General features: G+C 43.9%; 1 protein-coding gene across 3 annotated transcripts in view; it reads right to left on the reverse strand.

Moving 5' to 3' along the window:
* Positions 1 to 23388, reverse strand: part of ctnnbip1 (catenin, beta interacting protein 1) — a 107446-nt gene that overhangs the window by 79169 nt on the left and 4889 nt on the right. Inside the window, exon 2 of one of the 3 annotated variants that reach the window (XM_080215131.1) lies at positions 20729 to 20857. The exons of 1 other annotated variant lie outside the window; for it this stretch is intronic. In XM_080215131.1, the coding sequence (XP_080071257.1) occupies positions 20729 to 20736 (8 nt within the window). In that variant the 5' untranslated portion in view covers positions 20737 to 20857. The remainder of the gene's footprint in view (positions 1 to 20728; positions 20858 to 23388) is intronic. One more of the 3 variants, XM_080215133.1, reaches the window with a different exon arrangement.

Consider the following 23388-nt stretch of genomic DNA (forward strand, 5'->3'; position numbering starts at 1 on the left):
CACGAACCACAATCCCACCTAGGCCCTACCCCCATATCCCTACATATTTACCTGCTGATCCCTCTAACCTACACATCTCCAGATACTAAGGGGCAATTTTAGCATGGCCAATCAACCTAACCCACACATCTTTGGACTGTGGGAGGAAACTAGAGCACCCAGAGGAAACCCACGCAGACACAAGGAGAATGTGCAAACTCCACACAGACAGTGACCCAAGCCGGGAATCGGGAAACTGTCTCAACATCGGCACGGTGGCACAGTAGTTGGTTAGCACTGCTGCCTCACAGTGCCAGGGACACAAGTTCAGTTCCAGCCTCAGGTCACTGTCTGTGTGGAGTCTGCATGTTTCCCCTGTGTCTGCATGGGTTTCATAAGAACATAAGAAATAGGAGCAGGAGTAGGCCATCTAGCCCTTCGAGCCTGCCCCGCCATTCAATAAGATCATGGCTGATCTGTCGTGGCTCAGTTCCACATTCCCGCCCTCTCCCCATAACCCTTAATCCCCTCGCTTATCAAAAACCCATCAACCCGCGTCTTAAAAATATTTAGCGAGGCAGCCTCCACCACTTCAACGGGCAGAGAATTCCAGAGATTCACCACCCTTTGAGTGAAGAAGTTCTTCCTCAACTCCGTTCTAAACCGCGCCCCCCTTTATCTTGAGGCTGTGCTCCCTAGTCCTACTGTCCTTTCTGAGCGGGAAGAGTCTCTCCACCTCTATCCTATCCATCCCATTCATCATCTTATATGTCTCAATGAGATCTCCCCTCATTCTTCTAAACTCTAACGAGTACAAGTCTAGTTTATTCAGCCTCTCCTCATAGCTCAACCCCCTCAACTCCGGTATCAGCCTAGTAAACCTCCTCTGCACTCCCTCCAAGGCCAAAATATCCTTGCGTAAGTGCGGCGACCAAAACTGCACACAGTACTCCAGCTGCGGCCTCACCAATGCCCTATACAGCTGCAGCAAGACCTCCCTACTTTTATATTCAATCCCCCTCGCTATGAAGGCCAGCATCCCAATCGCCTTCCTGACCACCTGCTGCACCTGCAGGCTGGGTTTTTGCGACTCATGCACAAGGACCCCGAGGTCCCTCTGCACCGTCGCCTGCTGCAGTTTTTCGCCACGTAAGTAATAGTCCTTCCTACCAGTATTCCCACCAAAGTGGACCACCTCGCACTTGCCAACATTAAATTCCATTTGCCAGTTCCTGGCCCTTTTGCCCAGCCTATCTAGATCCTTCTGCAGACTCTCCACACCCTCCGCGCAATTTGCTGTTCCACCAATCTTGGTGTCATCAGCAAACTTCGACACCATACACTCGGTTCCCTCCTCCAGATCATCTATATAAATGGTAAATAGCTGAGGCCCCAGCACCGACCCCTGGGGCACTCCACTAGTCACCAACCGCCAATCCGAATAGCACCCATTAACCCCCACTCTCTGCCTCCTATTTGACAACCAATCCTCTATCCACGCTAACACCCTACCCCCAACTCCATGCCCCCTTACCTTCTGCAATAACCCCTTGTGAGGTACCTTGTCAAACGCCTTCTGAAAATCCAGAAAGACCACATCCACCGGCTCTCCTCTATCCACCGCCCTAGACACATCCTCATAGAACTCCAATAAATTTGTCAGACACAACTTCCCCTTAATGAAACCGTGCTGCGTCTGCTCTATCAAGCAATTCCCCTCAAGATGCCTCGCTATTTCATCCTTGATGACGGATTCTAACATTTTACCTACAACAGATGTTAAACTAACCGGCCTATAATTCCCTGCCCTTTGCCTGCCACCCTTCTTAAACAACGGCGTAACATTAGCCGTTTTCCAATCTTCCGGCACTTCCCCGGAATCCAGCGACGTTTGGAAAATAACCACCAAGGCATCCACTATCACCTCCGCCATTTCGTTCAGAACCCTCGGATGCATTCCATCCGGTCCTGGGGACTTGTCCACAATCAGTCCCTCCAGTCTGTCGAGCACCGCCTCTCTAGTAACAGTAACGTCATTGAGACCCTCCAGTCCTACCACCTTTCCATCGCTAACACCCGGCAAATTATTCACGTCCTCCTCCGTGAAGACCGAAACAAAAAAGTTATTCAAGACCTCAGCCATTTCCCCATCCCCTACCACTAAGTCCCCCCTCTCATCCTCTAAGGGTCCAACGTTCACCCTAGCCAGCCTCTTCCTTTTTATATATTTATAAAAACTCTTGCTATCTTTTTTATATTAAGCGCTAGCCCAGCTTCATAGTTTCTCCTACCCTTCTTTATCAACTTCTTTGTCAATCTTTGTTGACATTTAAACCTCTCCCAATCCTCTTCTCACCCACTACTCTTAGCTACTCTAAACGCCTCCGCTTTTAATTTAACAATTTCCTTCACCTCCTTCGTTATCCACGGCTGATTACCTCTCCTCCTACGGTCCTTTTTAACCATCGGAATAAATTTCTGCTGAGCACCAAGAAAGATCTCCTTAAAGATCCTCCACTGCTCCTCAGCAGACCTACCTTCCAATGCGCTCCCCCAGTCAACATTCGCCAATTCTTCTCTCATCCTTCCGTACTCCCCTCTGTTCAAACAAAGGACGCGTGTCCGGGAACCCACTTTCTCCTCCTCCATCTGCACCAGAAACTCCACCATACAATGATCACTCTCCCCCAGAGGATCCTTCACCACAAGGTCCCTAATTCTACCCGCCTCATTACATAACACCAGATCCAAGATAGCTCGCTCCCTCGTCGGCTCCAACACACACTGTTCAAGGAAACTATCCCGGCAGCATTCCAAGAACTCCTCCTCGAGCCCACCGCGTCCAACATGGGTCGACCAATCAATATGTAGATTGAAATCCCCCATAATTATCGCCGTTCCATTCCTGCACGCCGCACTTATTTGCGCGTTAACAGCCCGCCCCACCTCCAGATCATTTTTCGGGGGCCTATAGACGACACCCACCAGCGTCTTCCTCCCTTTGCTGTTCCTAATCTCCACCCACAACGATTCCACTTTCTGCTCTTTGGTTCCTATATCATCCCTTGCTACCACCCTGATGCTATCCTTAATCAGCAGAGCTACGCTCCCCCCCCCTCTTTTTCCTCCCGCCTATCCTTCCTAAACACTTGATACCCCTGGACATTCAGCTCCCAGTCCCTGTCACCTTGCAGCCACGTCTCTGTAATGGCCACCAGATCATATCCATTTGTGCTGATCTGCGCCACCAGCTCATCCACTTTATTCCGAATGCTTCGTGCATTCAGATAAAGTGCCTTCATCCCAGCCTTCACCTGGACCCTATTTGCCAGAACGCCGCCAACCATACTCACACCCCCTACTCCCTTTATTATTGGGACATCCTCGGCCTCTTCCCTTACCTGTACCCTCTCCTTAACTTTAGACCCCGTAATGTCACCTACCCTCGCACCCTCCCCCTAATTAGTTTAAAGCCCTGTCTACAGTCCTATTTACACGATTCGCCAGGACTCTGGTCCCAGCACGGTTCAGACCAACCCCATCCCACCTGAACAGGTCCCACCTACCCCAATACTGATGCCAATGCCCCATAAATTCAAACCCATTCCTCCCACACCAATCCCTGAGCCACCCATTCACTTCCTTAATCTTATCAACCTTACGCCCGTCTGCTCTCGGTTCAGGCAGTAGCCCAGAGATAACCACCTTGTCGGTTCTACTTTTTAATTCCATTCCCAGCTTTTCATACTCCCTCCCCAGATCCTCAGTCCGCATTTTGCCTATGTCGTTGGCACCCACATGTACCACAACGACCGGATTCTCACCCTCCCACTCCAGGTTCCTCTGCAGCCCAGATGTGACATCCCGGACCCGAGCACCAGGCAGACAACACACCCTTCTGTGCACTTTGTCATTGTGACAGAGGACAGTGTCAATACCCTTAACCCCACTATCCCCAATTACTACTACGTTCCTTTTCACCTTCTCTTTGCCTATGTCCTGCGTCTGCATCACTGTACTGTGTGCAGTCTGCTCACCAGCCTCACCTCCCTCGTTCTCGTCCAGACTGGAAGCAAGAACCTCAAACCTGTTATGCAGATTGAGAGGCTGAGGCATCTGCTCCCCACCCTCCTTCCTCTGCTCCCCACCCTCCTTCCTCCGCTTCCCATCCTCCTTCCTCCTCTCAGCAGCCCCCTCTTGTTCCTGACCCTTAGAGTTAGCCAGTCTAGGGGGGGTGGATGTCACTTGCACCCCATTGACAATGTCACCCTCTCTCCCCCTGATGAGCCTCAGTGTCTGTAGCTCAGAGGCCAGCTCATCTACCTTGAGCTGGAGCTCCTCCAGCAACCTGCACTTACTGCAGACATGGTCACTGGGAACGACCTTGGGGTCCACCAGCTCCCACATCATACAGAAACAACACATCACATGCCCCTCCATTATTCGCTGTAGTAATATTGAAAATTTCAACACGGACTTGCCTGGCCCTTTTTCTCCCCAGCCCTTTTGCTCCTAAGCCCTAGTAGCTCACTCTGCTTCCCTCTCACTCCGCTGCCCGCTGTCTACACCAGGCCTCCTTTTAAACCTGGCGCTGTTTTAAAGCCTGTTCCCCCACAACTCCCTGCCATCCACTCCCTTAGAATTTTTAAAGCGGTAGATACAAAAAGCCCGCAAAAATGCTTTTAAATGATTTAAACAGTTCTACAAGGTAAGTTCTTACTACGAAAGTGCTTTAAACTTATTTAAACAGGTTTTTAACAGGTAATTTCTTATCTGTCTCTCTGCTCCTTCACTCGTCTGCTCCAGCAAACAATGCCCTCAATGTGCTCCGGTTTCCTCCCACAATCCAAAGATGTGCAGGTTAGGTTGATTGGCCATGCTAAATTTCCCCTTAGTGTTAGGGGAATTTGAAGGGTAAATAGGTGGGATTATGGTAATAGGGCTTGGGTGGGATTGTACTCGGTGCAGGTTTGATGGGACAAATGGCCTCCTTCTGCACTGCAGCCAAATCCAGCTGCCCTTTACAGCTTTCAATTTAACTTATGCCAACTAGTTTCAGAGTCTATTATCTTGTGGGAAAAGGCACATATTCTAGTCTCTACTCCTGTTTGGAGCTTTTGAATTTTGAGCTTGAATCCTCTAATTCTATGTTCACTGCCCAAGATAAACAGTTTTGCGAATTGCCATCTTATCTGCCCCTCTCATTATTTTAAAGATCTGCATCACATCCCTCCACAATCTTTCTTCTCAAATGAAAATAAGTTCTCTCATTCGAGTCTTTCTTCGTAATCCCTCAAAGCTTGCTCAGTCTGCTCCACACACTTTCTAATACTCCAGAGCCCGGCATCACCATTCATCTGTACAAAATCTATTCCACTTATTCAGATTTGTGATCCAATGGGCACCAGAAATATTCGGGTACCCAAGCTGCTTTACTGATAATTTGCTCCATGCTACCAGATGTTTTCTTGTGGTATGATGAGAGATGACACAAATACTTTCTGCCCTCTCTTGTTACATATGTATATTATTACTTTTCCCCACATACGTTGCCCTACAATTATCTCCATTAAAACCCATCTGCCCACCCACATAAAGTGGTCCGATTCTTTTTAACAATGATCAGTCTTTCTCCTGTTGCACGCCATTCGTAAATTTAACACTATGATTTTATAAGATATGTTTCATGTTAATTTAGAAACAACATGAACAATGGAAATCCAAAAACAGAATCTTGAAGAACACCAGATTTTATTTTTGTATGGAGAACATATTCCAGTTATCACCTCCATTTATTTACCTGCTTTTCCTCATTCATCAGGGCAGCATGGTGGCACAGTGGTTAGCACTGCTGCCTCACAGTGCCAGGGACCCGGGTTCAATTCCCAGTTTGGGTCACTGTCTGTGTGGAGAATCATGGAAACCCTACAGTGCAGAAAGAGGCCATTTGGCCCATCGAATCTGCACCGACCACAATCCCACCCAGGCCCTATCCCCATATCCCTACTTATTTTACCCGTTAATCCAAGGATGTCAGGTTAGGTTGATTCGCCATGCTAAAATTGCCCTTAGTATCCTGAGATGTATAGGTTAGAGTGTTTAGTGGGTAAACATGTAGGGATGTGGGTTAGGGCCTGGGTGGGATTGTGGTCGGTGCAGACTTGATGGGCTGAATGGCCTCTTTCTGCGCTGTAGAGTTTCTATGTTTCTTTCTAATCCCTCTAACCTACGCATCTCAGGACACTAAGGGGCAATTTTAGCATGGCCAATCAACCTAATCCACACATCACTGGACTGTGGGAGGAAACCAGAGCACTCGGAGGAAACCCACGCAGACATGAGGAGAATGTGCAAACTCCACACAGTGACCCGAGCTGGGAATCAAACCCAGGTCCCTGGAGCTATGAAGCAGCAGTGCTAACGACTGTGCTACTGTGCCACCGTGGAGTTTGCACATTCTCCCCGTGTCTGCATGGGTTTCCTCCGGTGTTCCGGTTTCCTCCCACAGTCCAAGGATATGCGGGTTAGGTGGATTGGCCACACTAAATTGACCCTTAGCGTTAGGGGGACTAGCAGGGTAAATATGTGGGTTTACGGAGATAGGGCCTGGGTGGGGTTGCGGTTGGTGCAGACTTGATGGGCCAAATGGCCTCACCCTGCACTGTAGGGATTCTATGAACATGGCACAAATTTCTTAAGACTTATTCTTCCCTACAAGTCTCATCTCACCAAACTGATATATGCAATCCAAGTAATCTGGATTTGCTGAATTAGTTCTGTTAAAGATGTCGACCTGAACATAGTTCTGTTAAAGATGTTGATTTGTTACTCTCTCCACAAATGTTGCCAGACCTGCTGAGTATTTCCACCAGATTCATTCACCAACTTAGTTAACTCAACATATTCCAATAAACCAGGGCCTGATCACTTTCAAACCAAACTGAATATTTGTTCCCTGTCACACTCATTCTCTTTAGGTGGAAAATTATTAAGTACCCTGTATTTTCCAAACAATTTTATTACAATCAATGCTACACAATAACTTACCACAAAATCTTAGTTTTCCTTCTTTTGAAAATGCTGTCAACAGAATACTTCATTTTACTGGATAAAAGCAAATTACTGCAGATGCTGGAATCTGAAACCAAGAAAGAAAATGCTGAAAATTCTCAGCAGGTCTGGCAGCATCTGTACGGAGAAAAAAAGAGCTAACGTTTCGAGTCCAGACAAGCCTTTGTCTTTGACAGCTTTTTTCTCTCCTTACAGATGATGCTGGACCTGCTGAGATTTTCCAGCATTTTCTCTTTATATTGCTGTCCTATGTTTGTAAAATATCCCTGAAGCTCCTCTTCCTCTGCCTTTCCTCTTAGATTTCACCTCCCTGCTCCATAAAACTGTGACTCACTCTCCAGCAAAGTTTCATAAAGCCATCCTGATTAGTCAGCCAAATTCCACTCTTGGCGTATGGATGTGCTTGTGACCCACTGAGTCATTCAACCCACAGTCAAGGCCAATCCTTCTTTCATAAAGTCACAAAGTAATGACTGATTAGGACAGCATTTGGCTCACCTTGACTTGTCCATCCAAACTGAAACTTTTAGTCTCACCATTGCCCAACTGTTGCTTAAATGATAACAAGGCTGTCATCTCCATTACTCTATCTGGAAATTAATTCTAAGTGCCAATCTTGCTGCAAGACAAACTTCCTGTGATCTGTTGATGAAGCTTTTTATTTGTTTGAAACTGTGGTCACTTTTCCATGCGCTCCAAATTAACTTGAAGCAGGATTCCAGAAATAGCCTATTTCCTTAACTACAGCATGAAGTCACCTTTCAGACACAAAGTCTCATTACTCACAGCTCTGACACAAGGAATCATCCTCATTCAGCCTCCCATCTATTGACTCTGTCTACACCTCCCGCTGCCTGAGCAAAGCAGCCAGCATAATTAAGGACCCCACGCACCCTAGACATTCTCTCTTCCATCGGGAAGAAGATACAAAAGTTTGAGGTCACGTACCAACCGACTCAAGAACAGCTTCTTCCCTGCTGCTATCAGACTTTTGAATGGACCTACCTTGCGCTAAGTTGATCTTTCTCTACATCCTAGCTATGACTGTAACACTACATTCGGCACAGTCTCCTTTCCTTCTCTATGAACGGTATGCTTTGTCTGTATAGTGCACAAGAAACAATACTTTTCTTGGTATCCCAATACATGTGACAATAATAAATCATATCAATAATAAATCAAATCAAATTCTTTCTAACACAGCTCCACAGTGCTGGACTATCTCCTCTTGTTTCTCAGCAAATAGAACTGGGCATATTGAGCCCAACCAGAACACTTCACAGTTGATCACAATCTTTGCTGTTTCTACTCCACTGTCTTGGTTATATAGTTCAGCATTCTACTGACTGCTGTTCTGCATTAGTTAGTCAATTTGAGTCAACTTAGATTCCTTTGAGCTTCATCATTACCTTTTTCAACACCATTCATGGAGTCCATGCTCCTTCCTCTGCTTGCTGTTTGCATTAAATTTCATCTGGCCATTTTTCTGCCTACTTACATTATTCTGTCTAGCTCATTCTGTAATTCTGGGCAGTTTTCTTTGATACCTGTGCACCTCTATGTTTGGGATTGCCTGCAAAAGTGATCACCTGCCATCCACAGCCCATGCATTGACAAAAGAGCCAAAAGATTTGCATTTATATAGCATAGTGCATGAATTCAGGATGCTCCAAAAAACTCTACTGTCAATGAACATAAGAAATATGAGCAGGAGTAGGCCATCTAGCCCCTCGAGCCTGCTCTGCCACTCAATAAGATCATGGCTGATCTGATAGTGGGTTCAGTTCCACTTACCCGCCCACTCCCCATAACCCTTAATTCCCTTATTGGTTAAAAATCTATCTGTGACTTAAACACATCTAACGAGGTAGCCTCTACTGCTTCATTGGGCAGAGAATTCCAAAGATTCACTACCTTCTGGGAGAAGAAGTTCCTCCTCAACTCTGTTCTAAATTGACTCCCCCCTTTTTGAGGCTGTGCCCGCTAGTTCTTGTTTCCATTGTAAGCGGAAATAACCTCGCTGCTTCTACCCTGTCTAGACCCTTCATTATCTTATATGTCTCTATAAGATCTCCCCTCAACCTTCTAAATTCCAATGAGTACAGGCCCAGTCTACTCAATCTCTCCTCATAAGCTAACCCCCTCATCTCCAGAACCAACCTGGTGCACCTTCTCTGTACCCCCTCCAAAGCTAATATAATCCTTTCTTAAAAATGGGGACCAAAATTGTACACAGTACTTTAGGTGCACCCTCACCAGTACCTTGTACAATTGCAGCACGACCTCCCTGCTTTTATACTCCATCCCTCTCGCGATAAAGGCCAACATTCCATTTGCCTTCTTCATTACCTGCTGCACCTGCAAACTGAGTTCTTTTAACTGAAATATTTTTGAAAGCAGTCAGTGTTTGCATTGTGGAAACCTAGAGCCACTTTGCACACTGCAAACTCCCAAACAACAATGTGATAATGACCAAATAATCAGTTTTGGTGTGAAGGCAATCAATGGATGAACGTGAGCCAGGATACAAGGAGAACTACCATGTTGTTCTTTGAAATTGATCGGTGGGATCTTCTGCCCACCCAAGGCAGCAGGCACAGCCTCAGTTTAAAGTTTATTTATTTATTAGTCACAAATAAGGCTTATATTAACACTGCAATGAAGTTACTGTGAAATTTTCCTAGTTGCCACACTCCGGCGCCTGTTCAGGTCAATACACCGAACAAGCATATCTTCTAGACTGTGGGAGGAAACCAGAGCACCCAGAGGAAACCAAGCCACACGGGGAGAATGTACCAACTCCACACAGGCAGTGACCCAAGCCAGGAATCGAACCCGGGTCCCTGGCACTGACAGGCAGCAGTGCTAACTACTGGGCCACCGTGCTATCTTAATATCTGATCCAAAAGGTGGCATTTCCAACTGTGTGACATTCCTTCAGTACTGCACTGATTTGGCAGCCAAGATTGTTGTGCTCAAATCTTTGGAGTGGGACTCGAATCCTAGCCTTCCAACTAAGATCAAATGAGTAGGGACCCTTGCTAATTTCTGCCCATTTTTTGCACAGTGACATGAAGTCCAAATGTAGTGAGCCACCAACTGCGTAATTGATTTCAATGAACTGAATCCATAACAAAGAGCAAATAAACTTGGGTCTTTCTGACATATTTAAAACAATTACCCACTGGGCCATCCATTTTTTTGGAGGTGGGGAAGTGGTAGAGACAGTGAGAAGGGGCAAAGTGCAGTATATATCTTACATCAATATTTGCATAGCAGCAAATACTTATAGGGATGAATTACAAATCCAGTATCACATTTAGCCTTGAATATTTTTACCCTAGATTATTTTACATGGCTTTACTATAGGATTACTGGTATAATTGTATAAAGACCAGGCAATGGATTAGTACACGAAATTGCAGACAAGTTAGATCTGGATTTAATTTCAGCACTTAGAAACTAAATGTAATTACTGATTATACATGCTATGCAAAAATCAGATGTAAAAACCAAATCCATTTGCATTTCACCTCTTATTCAAGCCTCCAAGCTTTACAAATTGCTATTAATTTACTGCGGTACTGAATAAATTCAAGATAGAAGAACAGAATAAGCAGACCTTCAAACATTAGACAGCTGAACCAGTGTCAGTCACAGCTTCTGGCTTCACCCAGCTTTAAGATTTCCTTGGTCAGCTGTCAGCATAAAGGAGATCTCAGCTAGGGGACCCTGGTGCCAAGGCTGTCTCACAATGTCTGAAATGATTCAGACAATCTACTCTTCCCTCATCCTCAGCTCAGATTTCATGTGGTAACTGTATTAAAATAGATCCTACTCTGCTCAAACAACTGCACTAACAACTGAAATAAGATTACACTTCTTCTTGATGGCATAGCACAAAGGGTAAAAAGAGAAAGATTTCCAATTACTCTTTGCATCAGTCAGGGTCACGATGTGAAGAACAGAACTAATGGTTTTAAAATTACATTCAATTCACAAGGCAATACATTTTGCTAAAATGCTCTGTCTGGAAAATACAATGTAACCATCTTAATGAGCATTATATAGTAAAAAGGCCAATGGCATCAGTCATGTTAAAGGGATTTTAAATTGTCAGCTTTACTGTTTAATTCAGCTAACATTTTTATTCATTTTCCAAACCCAAGCTGGATAATGGGCAATGTCAAGAAATCTCCAAAATTGTTTCTCCGAGGGATTAGTTCAGAAATTCACTGTAATGCAGAACGAATTGTATCTAATCACAGACACTCCAGATTCAATCTCCCTAAATTAGTCGATCTCAGCTGGGGTAACTGCAGGTATTCTACACTTTATCTTGATGCTTCAGGACTGGGAGTGACAGGAGATGAAAATACAGTTCAATCGGGACTCCCCCGCAGTCCATTATAGTCTAATGATAAAAGTCTAATCTAAAAGTTGAGCTTACTTTCTACCATTTAGTCTGCAGCCTTGCAGGTTAAAAGTTATTTATTAGTTATAAGTAGGCTTACATTAACACTGCAAGAAGTTACTATGAAAATCCCCTAGTCACCACACTGGCTCCTGTTCGGGTACACTAAGCAAGAATTTAGCATGGCCAACGTACCTAAGCAGCACGTCTTTTGGACACTGGGAGGAAACCGGACCACCCGGAGGAAACCCACACAGACACAGGGAGAACGTGCAAACTCCACACACACAGTGAACCAAGCTGGGAATTGTAGCTGGGTCCCTGGAGCAGTGAGGCAGTAGTGCTGACCACTGTGCCACTTATGGTTATCAAACTTCAGGTGCAAATCCAAACACCTTTTAAATGAGTTGAGGGTTTCGTCCTCTTACTTGTTCAGTCAGTGAGTTCCAGACATCCCAGATAGCCCTCAATGGAAAACTATTGTCTCCCAATCACTTTAAATCTATGATCCTAGTCACTGACCTCTCTTTCAAAGTAAACAGGCCCTTCCCATCCACTCCATTCAGGCCCCACACAAATTTGTACTCCTATATCAAATCTCCCGTCAGCCTATCTAATCTTTCTTCATGGTTTCAATTTTCCAGTGATAGCAACATCCTCAATCTCCTCTGCACCCTCTCTAGTAAAATTACATCCTTTCTGTAATGTGGTGACCAGAACTGCGGGAAGTACTCAAGTTGTGGTTTAACTAATGTTTTATGTAGTTCCAGCAGAACCACTCTGCTTTTATACTCTATGCTAATAAATGAAAAGATTTCATGTGCCTTCTTAATCACCTTATCAACTTGTTCAGGGACCTGTGGATATTCACTCCCATGTCTTTTAACTTTTAGTATCTCCCATCTTTTGTGTAACTCTTTGCCTTGCTCCAGTTCTCAAATTCATCACCTTACATGCCTGAATTGAATTCCCCCTGAACAGTCCATTGATATCTCCCTGCAGTTTACAACAATCCTCCTCATTATTAACGTCACAACAAATTTTTTTGTCTGCAAACTTCATGATCAATCTTCCTACATTTATGCCCAAATTAGCAACGTATCTGACAAAAAATAGGGGACATAGTACTGCAGAACTGCCCTGGAAACAGCCTTCCAGTCACATAACATTATTTCCTGTTACGGAGCCAATCTTGTACCCAGCTTGCTACATTCCACTGGAGCCCAAAGGCTGTTATTTTTTAACCAGTCTCTCAAGTGGTACCTTGTCAAAAGCCTTGTAGGACCACATCAAATGCAATTCCCTCATCAATCCTCATTGCTTCTTCAAAAAAGTCAATCAAATTAGTCAGACACTACCTTCTCTTAACAAATCCACACTGACTATCCGTGATTAAACCACGTCTTTCTAAGTGACAGTTTATCCTCTCCCTCAGAATTGATCTGCCCACTACTGAGGTTAGACTGGCTGTCCTGTAATTATTTGGTCCTTCCTGCATTCTCTTAACCAAAGGCAAAACATTAGCAGATCTCCAATCCTCTGGCACCTCACTTGTACCCAGTGAGGATTGGACAATGATGATCAGCCCCTCCGCAATTTCGTCCCTCACTTCTTTTAACAGCCTGAGGTACATTTCATCCAGCTAACGAACTGCTATTTCCGAAATTACTCACAACGTCACTCCCACCCTGCTCAACCTCGATAATGTCCATCACAAAGACTTAATTAAAAAAAAACTCTTGTAATTATTCATGGGAGCTACACTACAAAGAAACCTACAGGGAAATATAAAACAACTCGCTTAACATCATAAGATCCCACAGTAGTTTATGGATGGAATGAGGCATTGAACTACAGTGCCATGTGCAGGGACTGAAGGGTCACTTGAGGATACGTTAAAGGTTGGGGAAGAGAAGGCAGAGAAATTGGCTAGTAGCTAATGAAGGTGTACCTTACTCTAAAGAGTAGGCAGAGAAATTTAGGAAAGAGTTCCAGATAAAATGAGGTATTTGCCATGCCACAACCAAGATCATATACTCTCAGGAAAAATTAACAAATCTGTATCTATATATAGAGCTTCCCTTGCCCCAACTCTTGTCTTGGGAGGCAAAAACAGAAGCCAATCGACAAGTAGCGGGATCCCACAAACAATTGGATAAATAAGCAAGAAATCTCTTTTAGTGGTGTCGATCAAGGGTTAACATTAGCTTAGATTAAATAGATTAAAAACATTAAATAATACTAAGGGATCTTTTATATTTAGTTGGTGCTTTGAATTAATGTCTCATTTGAAAAGTGCTTGACATGCCTACCACGCACTAATAAAGCAAAACTACAGCAGAAACAAATTATAACCATAGCACCCAAATCATAATGGAATTATAGGATCTTCAGTTTTTTGAAAGGTATTAGGTATTCAATTATTCCCACTCCTCTGCTCTTTTCCCAGAGACACATAAATCTTTCCCTTTCAAGTATATATCTCAATACAGATTATATCTGCTGTGTGTCACTAATAGGCCAACTACAAGACCAACACATCAGCATCCATTTTGATGGGTAATGACAATGATTGCTTAGTGTAGTACTGAACCATACACAGCAGTGCAATCCAGCTTTGATTCCCAGTTTGTGTTGAGCTGGCTGAGTGACAACAGAATCCACTACAATCAACTCAGCGTCAGTGACGGGTGAGGAGAGGAGCAGGGAATTAAATCACCCAAGGCTCCTGTTAATGGTCATTATAAACTGCATTCTGCTGCATGGATATCAAAAGGAGACTGGATGAGACATGGCTCTCCACCTCCAAAAGGAATGCTGACACTTACTATCCAACCTTTTACTAACAGATAGTCATTTCAGTAGGTTGGCAAAGTGCTGCTGCAGTTCCATCGTGAGCCAAGCGAGGAGGGGGTGATCATTTAGGCGCTGTGGGGAGATGGAAGAATGGATGGAACTGAGGAAAGTCAAGATTCAACAAGGGTTTTAATACATTCCCCTCTTGTTACAAGGATATTAATTCCAGCTGAAAACAGGTATAGAAAATTACATATCAATTAAGTAAAACTCTGATGGTGTATTACAACATTTGCAACAATACAGCCTCGGAGTTAAAAATGATGCATGAGGACAATCTTTCAGTATTATGTTGCATTTTCAAATGTCTGGTGACCTTAGAAAGACAAGCAGCTGCAAGCTCAACTGACGCCACGCTAGAGGATCAAAACAGAATCATTACCTATTTCAAGGGCACAAGATGCATCAACCTGTGAAGTCAGGAAATGTGTGGGGAACATGGTATTGGGTCGATGTGGTTTACAGATCAGACACCTTCCACAGTGTGCTGCTCAGAAGTGGTAGTTTTCAACTTGAAAAAACATGAAGTGCATGACCAGAGGGGGAAAAAAAACTTTTACTGAGAAGAAAAACTATAATAGAAAGCTAATAAGGTGACTCTCTGAAAATCAGTAAGGTTTATGGTGGTATTATAAAAACCGTCAAATTAACCATGCTCACAATCTCCTCTCATAAAAAGGTGTGTAAATCATTCAGTGATAAACATAAATAAATAAAGACAGAGCAAAATGACAGCATCTTTGCCCTCTGCTTTGGACTTTAGACCGACACTATTTTTTGAAGAAGTTACTGGGATGGGTGGCACACAGCACTCAGGTGTTTATATTTGACACATATCTCATTATAAACCTCAATCTGGTGTGAAGAGAGGGGAAGCTGCCTTCAGTAATAAATGGAAATAGGCAGCATACAGAATCACTCTCCTCCAATCTTAACAGAAATGCCCGGCACAGAACCGAAGTACATATTTCTGCCAGTAAATCCATACCCAAGAAACAGCCGAGGTCATGAATGGAATAGGGAAATTGAAGCATTTGTTAATAATATCACGTACAAACATTTCCACATTTATTTGGGACGCCTCAGTGATTAGCACTGCTGCCTCGCAACACCACGGACCAATTCCTGGCTTGGGTCACTGTCTGTGTGGGTTTCCTCCGGGTGCTCCGGTTTCGTCCCTTAGTCTGAAAGATGTGCTGGTTAGGTACATTGGTCATAATAAATTCTCCCTCAGCATATCCAAACAGGCGCCAGAGTGTGGCGACTAGGGGATTTTCAAAGTAATTTCATTGCAGAGTTAATGTAAGCCTACTTGTGACTAATAAAGAGAAAAAATAAACTTTAAACTTTTTTTGTGGGTGGGGTGGGGAGCTGGGTATATTTTAAATTTTGAGCAATAGAAAATCTGGTGGTCTTCTCCTCTGACCACCTGCTCATCCAATTTAATTTTCCAAGAACTCTTCAAATAGGCAGGAGGCTGTTTAAGTATGCCAAGGGGGATCCCACACTGGTCATAGGAACCTTATTACAACCTTCATGCTGTTATTGGCAGTATCAGTGTCACATTTTCCAGACTTAACAATGAACCTTTAGAAGAAAAGCTGGAGGCTGTTAAAAATAATGCTGTTTGCCCATTGGTCGCCTACAGCCTGGTGGTAACACCTAATTAAAGTTCACACACGAAGATGATTCAGGTGAGCAGCTCCTATAGTGTAGCGGGTGTTTTACAAGCACAAGAGCCCTGGTTTGAAACAGTAGACTGTAAATAGTTAAAGCCATCTGATCACTGCCGATATAGTGACCTTTTTGGACTTGAATCGAAACATCTCCCACTATATTTTTTCTCAAGTTTCCTCAGGTTATAGACCTTCTGCAGCTATAAGAATGTTCCTGCTTTTGACAGACCACACGGAGGAAGTTCCCGATTCAATTTTCCTTCCTCTGCAGGACAACACCCAAACTTGGCTGCTCCCCATGCAGCCGGATGGCGAACAGGACAGTTGCAAAATGTTCCCTCGTATTCCAACTCTCAAATGGCTCAGGGGCAGCTTCCATCTTTTTGAGTCAGAACAACATGGATTTAAACTCCTCTTCAGACTTGGCTCACGTTCTGTGCAAGTTCGGGAGCGCTATACTGCTGGCAGTGTTTTTCAAATGAGCTGTTATGCCAACGGCCGCCAGCTCATTGGAAGACACAAAGGATCCCATGGCACTGTTCAAAAAGGAACCAGAGAGTTCTTCCAGTGTAATGAACTGAATCAGCCCAAGCAGAAGGGAGTTTCTCTACAGCCTACAACTTCTTTTAGCACCAATTCTATCTATTAAAGATATCAACTTCTTGCTGGGATACCGTTCCATAACTAGATCACCCGAGACCACTATGGATGCATGGATCTCAGATTGAAAGCCAGAAAGTTATCAGACGTCAGACAGTCATAGAGGTTTACAGCAAGGAAACAGGCCCTTCGGCCCAACTTGTCCATGCCACCCACTTTTTAACACTCAGCTAGTCCCAATTGCCCGCGTTTGGCCCATACTCATCTATATCCATCTCACCCACGTAACTGTCTAAATGCTTTTTAAGAGCCAAAATTGTACCTGCCTCTACTATGACCTCTGGCAGCTTGTTCCAGACACTCACCACCCCCGAGTGAAAAAATTGCCCCCAGTCACATCCAAGCCTTATCCCATCTTCAGCCAACTTCATTACGAGACGGCATGTATACTGCCCAGCTGTCCCCTCCCTAACCCTGAGACATTAAGCCCAACTTTAGTATTCTGTTCACATTTTGCCTGATGCAAGTTAACTCAGCTCATCTTGGGAATCTAATCTGGTTCCTTAAATGCCTGCATGGTTTGAATAATCACTGAATAAACTCAGTGATACAGGAAGAGTCACAAGGATTGACTGAAGATGTAGTATGCAATCCCAAAAATTCCCATCTTCATCAGGTAACATTAATTAGACACACTGACATCAACGGTCTGAGTAACTGGCTTGTCTGTCAGTTCCTTAGTGGCCATATGCTCCAAGGTGTATTCATGTTTTGAAAATTAATAAGGAACTTAGCACTCAGAAATGACATTGGCATTTCCAAATCTAGATTTTTCATGTTCAAGATTGGTATAAAGGGATATGGACCAAACGTGAGCAATTGGGACTAGCTTAATGGTAAAATCTGGGTGGCATGGACAAGCTGGGCCAAAAGGCGTGTTTCCATGCTGTAAACCTCGATGACTCTATATGCTAACAACCACAGGATAAGTTAGATTTTTAAACATATCCAAGAATGAAAGGTTAAATGTCAGTGGATTAAGTTTGGTCACATTGAAGGGATGAGTTTACACTTCCAGTATCATAGTATACGATTAAGAGCTACAGAAAATAACAAGAAATTTACTGAATTAGGTCCATACGTGCAATATAAGAAATAACGTGTTTAAGTTTGATATGTGAAACACCCTGTTGCCATGTTTTAGTAAAAAGTCTGACAACACCAGGTTTTAGTCCAACCGATTTATTTGATAATAGACTCACAAGCTTTCGAGGTTTCCCTCTTCGTCAGGTGAATGGAGAGTTCTGGCCTCAGACAGCGCATATAAAGCACAGACAGTTTAGAGATTACTGATTAGAATGCGAATCCTTACACCTAACCTGCTGTTCAAGACCTGAAGTGGCTGACAATGTGAGTGGAAGGAGCACTGATCACAGGTTAAAGAGATGTGTATTGTCTCCAGACAAGCCATCCGTATACACAGGATTTGCTCAGATGAGGAGGATCGTGACAGACACCTCCAGACCCTGAAAGGTGCCCTCATAAGAACAGGATATGGTGCTCGACTCATAGATCAACAGTTCCGATGCGCCACAGCGAAAAACCGCACCGATCTCCTCAGAAGGCAAACACGGGACACAGTGGACAGAGTACCCTTCGTCGTACAGTACTTCCCCGGAGCGGAGAAGCTACGACATCTTCTCCGGAGTCTTCAACATATCATTGATGAAGACGAACATCTCGCCAGGGCTATCCCCACACCCCCACTTCTTGCCTTCAGACAACCACACAACCTCAAACGGACCATTGTTCGCAGCAAACTACCCAGTCTTCAGGAGAACAGTGACCACAATTCCACACAACCCTGCCACAGCAACCTCTGCAAGACATGCCAGATCATCGACATGGATACCATCATCACACGTGAGAATACCATCCACCAGGTACATGGTAAATACTCTTGCAACTCGGCCAACATTGTCTACCTGATACGTTGCAAGAAAGGATGTCCCGAAGCATGGTACATTGGGGAGACCATGCAGACGCTACGACAACGGATGAATGAACATCGCTCGACAATCACCAGGCAAGACTGTTCCCTTCCTGTTGGCGAACACTTCAGTGGTCACGGGCATTCAGCCTCTGACCTTCGGGTAAGCATTCTCCAAGGCGGCCTTCACGACACACGACAGCGCAGAATCGCTGAACAGAGACTGATAGCCAAGTTCCGCACACATGAGGACGGTCTCAACAGGGATCTTGGGTTCATGTCGCACTATCTGTAACCCCTGTGACTTGCCTGGGTTTGCAAAACCTCACTTACTGTACTGTCTGGAGACAATACACATCTCTTTAACCTGAGATCAGTGCTCCTTCCACTCACATTGTCAGCCACTTCAGGTCTTGAACAGCAGGTTAGGTGTAAGGATTCACATTCTAATCAGTAATCTCTAAACTGTCTGTGCTTTATATGCTCTGTCTGAGGCCAGAACTCTCCATTCACCTGACGAAGAGGGAAACCTCGAAAGCTTGTGAGTCTATTATCAAATAAATCGGTTGGACTAAAACCTTGTGTTGTCAGACTTTTTACTGTGTTTACGCCAGTCCAACGCCGGCATACCCACATCATGCCATGTTTTAGGACATTTGTCTTAATCTTTAGCAGCGCGTTGAGGTGAAGCATAGTTATTGAGAACGGAACAATCCAACTTCAATGCCAGTATCGAGAACTCTCATCTTAGATCTATCATAGGTCACATTCAGAGTATAACAGGCTCTTTCCTACTCTTACAAATTAAAAGACTTGGCCCTATCACACTCTTCTGACAGATTATTAGGTCAACGGTAACAAATTTTCAACTGTCTTTCAACCTTCCTCTCGATAAATGTGTTTTCCCATCAATGACCCAATCACATCTTAAAGAGCTTACAAGTCAACCACCGAGAGACAACCAGGGCTCAGAGAGTCAAAAACAATGTTCAGTGTTTTTCACAATTCAAGTGGAAATTGTACAAAGGTTTCACTTCCATACCATTACATTTCAGCAGAATTTGGATGACAGAATTACTTCCCACTGCATGGTGTGGGGAAAAGTGGCTGTCCCTCTTTCCAAAGTGTCATAGCTCCCCATGCACACGCCACACTTTTTCAAATGGGAGGGGGAGGGAGCAGCGGCAACATTGACACAAGTCTGTTATTGATTTTCCTTGAGGCTTACAGTTGCAAGACTGCCTCCTTCCACAATCAGCCCACATGTACATCAACACTTCATTCAACACCGTTGCTGGGAATCGAGGTCATGTTTCATTTCATAGAATCAGAGAATCCCACAGTGCGGAAGGAGGCCATTTGGCCCGTGGAGTCTGCGCTGATCACAATCCCACCCAGGCCCTATCTCCCTGCTACCCTGGGTCAATTTAGCATGGCCAATCAACCTAACTGTGGGAAGAAAGCAGAGGAAACCCACCACACATGGGGAGAATGTGCAAACTCCACACAGACAGTGACCCGATGCTGGAATTGAACTCGGGTCCCTGGCACTGTGAGGCAGTAATGCTAACCACCGTGCCGCCCGGCATTGAGTCTGTTATTGATTTTCCTTGAGGCTTACAGTTGCAGCACTGCCACCTTGCAGAATCAGCCCACATGTGCATCCAATGCTGCTGACAGGAATCAAGGTCATATTTCATCTCCCTGCTAACAAATTCTGTCCACTTTAGCGGATGGCTTTCTGCAATCCACATGATGTTGTTGGCAGTGTTTGTCCCTCCTTCATCTAGGCAGTTTTCATTTTCACCTAACTAGCTAATCGGTAAATCCCGACTGTTTTTTAAAAATTTTTGAATTGTGTTTGCTACTGTTTCTTAATGGAAGTGTAAAAAGAGATGACTAATAAAATCTGCACAGGAAACAGAGCCATATGGTGTATTTCTACTGACAGCTGTATGTTAAATAACTACACGGTATATTTGTGATGGCTTTAACATGCATTTAAATGGATACTTAACAGTAAAAGGAAACAATCAGAGACGTATCATTATAATTATAATCTAAATAATAAGGAAAATTTCAGATTGGAGATTATGAAGGCATCAACATTTTTTTGTGGACTAACAGCTACAGAAACCCTACCAGTCCATTTTTGAGTCTCATTCTTGAATGTTCCTTAGGTTCAGAAGGCACACGATGTTTGCCCTGTATACGCCTGCACTCAAAGCTGTACCCACCATAACTGAGCTGCTATCTCATTCACAATTCCTCCTGAATGAAACAAAATAAAATTACATGAGAAAAAAATGGGACTGGTTTAATATTGCGCACTACCTGTACTAGTCAGCACAGATGTCAGAATGCTTCAAATATTTATAGCATGTTTAGGAACACACTCAAATACACACTGCCAATATTTGTACCCAACCGACATCATCACTAGGTCAAATTATCTGGTCATTATCTCATTGTTGGTTGTGGGATCTTGCCACGTACAAATTTGCTGCTATATTCTATTACAGGAGGGAGGATGCTTCAAAAGTACTTCATTGGCTCTCAGTCCTGTTGCAGCAGTTTTAATATGTTCGCAAGGGTAAAAAGAGTGATGTTTTAATAACTGCAAATTGTCATCTTCATTATTGCATTCTAATTGTGATATTAAAATTATATTAATGCACTGAAACTGAAGATTTTTCTTTAAGAAAAAGCTAGAAGTGCAATAATTAGAGCACTGACCTCCACATGAAACTACGAACAAAATAATTGCTTCTCATCCTAACTCAGACACCTTGCATAATTCATTAAAACTATGGCTTGTGGCAAACTCAAGATTTATGATTTGAATATTTATGAGAAGTCATGTTAAAAATGGGCTCTGCAGTGGGTGAGATTAGTGGTTCTCAAACTTGTGTGGGAGACGTTTTGTGAAGACTGATATGTTCCCAGATCTCTCTCACAAATATTGACACACTCCCACAGACTCCCTGCCTAACTTCTGAAAGACTGTCACAGCTTCCCGAACAGAGCAGTCATATCTTTGAAGAAAATGTTTTAGCAGACAGCAAAAAAAAAATTCAGCGAGTCAATCCAATGCAAATCCAAGGACCCCAACATACCAGCCTTGGGGTGGAAACTTTCATGCCATTATGCAGGTGCAAAATGCACCAATTTTTGGACTGTGGGAGGAAACCAGTGCACCTGGAGCTTTAGAGGAAACCGATGCAGACATAGGAAGAATGTGCAAACTCCATACAGACAGTGACCCATGCCGGGAATCGAATCTGGGTCTGTGAGGCAGCAGTGCTAACCACTGTGTTGCCCAAGATTTAAGAACAGCTTCTTCCCTGTTCCCATCAGACTTTTGAATGGTCCTCTTTCGCATTAAGTTGATTTTTCTCTACGCTCCAGCTATGGCTGTAGCACTATTTTCTGCACCTTCTCCTTTCCTTCACTATGTACAGTATGTTTTGTCTGTATAGCGTGCAAGAAACAATACTCTTCACTGCATACTAATACACATGACAATACTATATCAAATCAAAAAGTTCAAGTGATCTGAAGTGGGACTTGAAGTCACAACCTTCTGACTTGGGGTGATAACCAATGAGCCACACCTGATATAAATGAAATTCAAAAGTTCAAACAATATTGAATTACTAAATATTATTTTATGAATGTTAATTTATATTAATATTCAACCAGTAGAACATCTAAAAGAATGTTTTAAAAAAATCCTCTCCGCATTAAGTATGGTTAATATATTCCACGGCAGGTTTGTATTAAGGGGTTTCAGCATCAGGACAGCCAATTTCATCTGTAAAATGAATCAAAAGCTGTGTGTTGCCAAGGCACAAGTCCCAACCTGCGCCAGGCTTCTGGAATGGGCGCGGTGCAGAACAAGAAGGAAGCAGATTCCCACCCGGCTCAAAGGCAACAATTTGGAGAAAGATCTATACTCTTGAATTAAAAGATAGGCAAGGTAAGTCTCTACTGGGCAACATGTGATTCATCTCACCAAGTCTGGAAAAACACTCAAAATCAGATCACTCACTGTTCCCAACTGTTGTGGAATCAGTACCAGACCTGAAACTTTATATTCATTTATGGGATGTGGGCATCACTGGCTGGCCAGCATTTATTGCCCATCCCTACTTGCCCTTGAGAAAGTGGTAATTAGCTGCCTTCTTAAACTGCTGTAATCCCTGAGGTGTAGGTACACCCTTGGTGCTGTTAGGGAGGGAGTTCCAGGATTTTGACCCAGCGACAATGAAGGAATGGTGACACATTTCCAAGTCAGGAAGGTGAGTGACTTAGAGGGGAACTTCCTGGTGCTGGTGTTCCCATCTATTTGCTGCCTTTGCCCTTCTAGATGCCAGTGGTCATGGGTTTGGAAGGTGCTGTTTAAGGAACCTTGGTTAATTACTGCAGTGCAAGTTGAAGATGGTACACATTACTGCCAATATTCGTCAATAGTGGAGGGATTGAATGTTTGTGGAAGGGGTAGCAATCAAGCGGGCTGCTTTGTCCTGGATGGCATCAAGCTTTGAGCGTTGTTGGAGGTACATTCATCCAGGCAAATGGAGAGTATTTCATCAGATTCCTGACCTGTGCTATGTAGATGGTGAATAGGGTTTGGGAGTCAGGAGATTAGTTACCCGTCACAGGATTCCTAGCCTTTGACTTGCTCTGGTAGCCATAGTATTTACTGTCTGAGTCCAATTCAGTTTCTGGTCAATGGTGATGCCCAAGATGTTGTTAATGGGGGATTTGGTGATGCTAATGCCACTGAATATTCAGGGACA

The sequence above is a fragment of the Carcharhinus amblyrhynchos genome, chromosome 30, assembly GCF_965287045.1.
Source record: "Carcharhinus amblyrhynchos chromosome 30, sCarAmb.v2.hapA, whole genome shotgun sequence".
Lineage (NCBI taxonomy): Eukaryota > Metazoa > Chordata > Chondrichthyes > Carcharhiniformes > Carcharhinidae > Carcharhinus > Carcharhinus amblyrhynchos.